Source organism: Bidens hawaiensis, unplaced genomic scaffold (genome assembly GCF_021521415.1).
Source record: "Bidens hawaiensis isolate Kalapana, Puna unplaced genomic scaffold, B.hawaiensis_p1.1 tig00002839_1, whole genome shotgun sequence".
In the NCBI taxonomy this organism is placed as follows: Eukaryota; Viridiplantae; Streptophyta; class Magnoliopsida; order Asterales; family Asteraceae; genus Bidens; species Bidens hawaiensis.
The window spans coordinates 2,916,289-2,920,774 of record NW_027491153.1 but is presented as its reverse complement, the minus strand read 5'-3'; the positions used below and the strand labels follow the sequence as shown (position 1 = coordinate 2,920,774).

Here is a 4,486-nt window from a genome sequence, read left to right as displayed (position 1 = left end):
AAATTCTCTAATTTATAAATTTTATATAATACATATGTTAAAATTATATTTTTTTTTGTATTTTATATATCAAAATTTTAAATTATAAAATAAAAAAAACAATAAATAAAAAATAAAAAAAATTAAAAAATTAAATGAGCTCGAGCTCGGCTCGAACTTTAAACGAGCCGAGCTCGAGCTCGAAGTTTCAGCTCGATAAAGAAAAAGAGCCGAGCTCGATTAAGTTCGAGCTCGAGCACACTCTAGCTCGACTCGACTCAGCTCGTTTACAACCCTACACCCCGATGGTCAAATGTGTGCACATGCTTCAAGTACAAAAGATATTCTGTCAGAGATTTGGGGACCAGCATGGGATGTGCCGAATTTGGCATACCCTGTGCCTCATACAACAGTTTGCCTATAAATTGGCCTTTTGTGTTCTCTTCTAGACACCACCGAATTACATACACAAAAACACTCCCTCATCACCATAATTCCAGAAAATTTAAGGCAAGAAGAAGCTCTTGAAGATCCACACAACATCAAGAAGGAGTTCTAGCATTCACATAATCATCTAGCTTGGTTCTTGGTTTAGATTATCTTAAAGTTAATTATGAATGCTTTGTTCTTTTATTTTGATGTATATTTCATTATTATCATGAGCTAAACTTTTCATATCACCTGAACTTATAATGAAACTTGATAACTTTTGATGGTTTGAAATAATATATGGTAATTTTATGTTGAAATAATGATTAATTCTTGGTTATCCTTTGATGAAATATTGTGTTTAAACAATTGAAATTAATATACAAGAATTATAAATGGTATGTCTTGTTATGTTGAAAGACTCTTGATTTTATCATTTATTTATAAATGTTGTTCTTGGAACTTTATAACTTTTAATCTAGAAATAGTTAAAATAATTCTTGCATATTAACATGAAAATTGGTTAAACACATATCCTCATGTTTAGATTTGAAAAGATTGAACATTTTTTATGAATTGATATTCTTGTTAAGTAATATTATAAGTATTTTGTTAACACAGCTATTTTGATATTACACTTGGGTTGAAAATTCATAAATTAAAGGAATACTTAAACTTTTTCTACTTTAATCAACCATAGGTGGATTAGGTGTTTTTCATGTAATCTTTCCGAACAGTTGTTAGATTTGAGTTTCGTAATTGAATGATAATTTATATCCTTAAATTTCAACATAAAAGTTCACTTACAATTATGATTTGAGGTGATTAGTTTGTATAATTCATACTAGTTTTTCAAAAAAATCAAAGGAATAGTTATCTATAACTAGTGACTACTCTTTTTCATAAACAAATTAAAATAGTGAATTTGCCATATATTTGAGTTTACCATCATAAGAAGTCAAGTGGATTCTAAAGTTAAGGTGATAGCTTTTAAATCTTGAATCTTTCCATTATCATATTTTTGCTTGTTTTATATTATTGCTATAAGTCACTTTAAAAATTACTTTTAAAAACTAAAACTTTTAAGATATTTCTTACGGTTATTTTAAAATGCTAGGATTTAATATTGAAATTTACGTGTCCACGGATTGATACTCGGTTCTTACCGTGACTATATTGCTTACACGATTGGTACCTTGCCATTTGTGTGTGTTTTATTAAGTTTAAGTGAAACCCATTTTTAAAACCCGACAAAGTGTGAAAAATATTTAATAAAAACATATATATATCACAGCACATCAAGTTTTCGGCGCCGTTGCCGGGGACAAAGTAAAATTTTAATACTAATCTAACTTTTTTTTTATTTTAACCGTTGTTTATAATTTTTCAAAAAAAAAAATTTAATTTTGTTCATTTTAGTTTATTTAGTTTTAGTCAAAAAAAAATTTAGTTTATTTAGTTTTAGTCTAATCTTAGTTTACTTAAAAAAAGTTTATTTATTTCCGCTTTACTTGTAGTTCACTTTTAGTTGTTTAGTTTCTTTATATATTTTCTTAAGTAATGAATGTTCACCACGCCCGCACCTGAGCTTGTTTCACCACTTTCGGAACCCGAACGTCACCTTCACCAAAGATTATGCAACCGTTCACGTGTAGTAGCAGAGACAATCGAAAACGAGGCGTTTGCGAACGTAACTACCGAAGAAAACATGGCGGCACCCAATAACCCAGAAAACGAACCTAACATGAACCAATACGGCAAGCCGACCCTCGAAGGTTATGGAAGTGGCGTGGCACCACCGGAAATCACTGTAACTTTGAAATCAAATCCAGCATCATTCATATGGTGGAAAATTCTGTTTAATTCCATGGGCTTCTCGATGAAGACCCCTTGTCTCATATCTCTCGATTCTTATGAATATGCGGTACTTTCAAAATCGAAAACTGCTCTGAGGACCAAATTAAGCTCAAGCCTTTTCCCTTCTCCCTTCGAAGCCATGCCTTGGATTGGCTAGAGTCACTGCCATATGGCACAATTACCAATTGGGACCAGATGGTAGAGCAGTTCCTCTTGAAATACTTTCCACCAGACAAAACCGCAAAGTACCGAGCCAGCATCACCGGATTCAGAACCAACGAAGACGAGTCACTTCAAGCAGCCTGGGAGAGATACAAGGGCTTGCTAAGAAGATGCCCACACCATGGGTTGAACAAATGGCTCCAAGTTCAAACGTTCTTCGATGCCCAATCTAGCCAAAACAAGCAGGCAATTGATCAAATCTCCCAACGAAGCATTCGAGGTTCTAGAGAAAGCAGCCAAGAAAAGCTTCGCGTACAACCCACCACGATCAACCCCATCACACAAAGGTATGCACCAAGTTGACTCCAACACTCTTGTCACTGCACAACTCGAAGCACTCTCAAAGAAGTTTGAGCAACTACAAACAAAGTTGGTGAAAGCCAAGACTAAGTGCAACACTTGTGGGGGCGAACACAAAACGAAATATTGCGAACAAAGCATGATGGTTGAAGATGTTGATTTTGTGAGCCGACAAAACAACACCTTCGGGAACACATATAACCCTGGTTGGGGGAATCATCCTAATTTCAGCTGGAAGGATGGAGCAAACAATCAAACACCTCCTGGGTTTGACAAACGTCCTTTTAACCAAACTCATTCAGCCCAACCAAAGCCTCAATACCACAACCAAGGGCCAAGCACCAGTCAAAACCCAAACATTGGGGATACTGTGGAGATTCTTTTAACACGACTCTTAGCCAACACTAAAACTTCAAACAAATTGACCGAAGAAAGATTCCATAAGAATGAGGCAGAGTTAAGGAATCAGAAGGCGTCTTTACAAAACATCAAAAATCAAGTGGGTCAACTAGCCTAGTTGTTTTCTAGAAGACAACCCGGTGGTCTTCCAAGCAACACAGTAACAAACCCAAATGCTCAGGCTAATGCCATAACATTAAGAAGTGGCAAGAACACTCAAGATGTGGTATTCCCATCACAGCCAGTTGATGATGAGACTGATACTCCTGACAAGGTGCATGATCAGCAAGTCCCAGCAAGTACCGCACAAGTCAGAGAACCAGTAAAACCATATGTCCCACCCATTCCTTACCCAAACCGTCTTAAGAAAGAAAAGATGGAAGCCCAGTATGGAAAATTCCTTAAGCTCTTCAAACAATTGCACATCAATCTTCCTTTCATCGAGGACATCTCACAAATGCCAAAATATGCAAAGTTCCTGAAAGATGTGTTGACAAACAAGAGAAAGTTGGAAGAGCTGTCACATGTAACTCTGAATGAAGAATGCTCTGTTGTCCTCCAAAATAAGCTACCGACAAAGAAGACCGACCCAGGGAGTTTTACCATCCCTTGCTTGATAGGAGATTTATTTGTTAGCAATGCCCTAGCTGATCTCGGAGCTAGCATTAACTTGATGCCTTATGCAGTTTTTTCTAAATTAGGACTAGGAGAACCAAAACCAACCCGCATGAGCATCTAGCTAGCCGATCGATCAGTGAAATATCCTAGGGGCATAGTTGAAAACATGTTAGTTAAAATTGATAAATTTGTTTTTCCGATAGACTTTGTAATCTCGATATGGACGAGGACAAATCTGTACCCTTCATCTTAAGAAGACCATTTCTAGCCACCGCTAGGGCTCTCATTGATGTTTACACAGGCAAACTCACACTAAGGGTTGAAGATGAGGAGGTAACATTCGATATATGCAGATCCATGAAACACCCGCAACACACTGATGATTCAGTTTATTATATTGACGTGTGTGAGTCTATAGTAAGTTGTCACCTTCGCGAAACCATTGAAAAGTAAGCATGCAGCACTCAGATGATTGAGAAAAAGGCATACTGCATCATCCATGAAGAGCAATCCACTGAGGATCAAGAGACAAGTGAACATCAAGAGCCGTACGAGACCGTTAACCGCAAATTGGAACCAAAGGCGAAACCTTCAGTTGAAGACCCGCCAATTCTTGAACTTAAGGAACTTCCCTCCCATCTTGAGTACGCCTTTCTCGATGGTGAATCTCAATTACCCGTCA

At 36.6% G+C, this 4,486-nt stretch overlaps 1 protein-coding gene across 1 annotated transcript; it reads left to right on the top strand.

The window, feature by feature from the left end:
* Positions 1 to 2,647: 2,647 nt before the first annotated feature.
* Positions 2,648 to 3,925, top strand: LOC143621329 (uncharacterized). Its single transcript, XM_077092784.1, has 2 exons — positions 2,648 to 3,286; positions 3,368 to 3,925. The coding sequence occupies exons 1-2, from the start codon at positions 2,648 to 2,650 to the stop codon at positions 3,923 to 3,925; spliced, it is 1,197 nt and encodes a 398-aa protein (XP_076948899.1).
* The last annotated feature ends 561 nt before the right edge of the window (positions 3,926 to 4,486 follow it).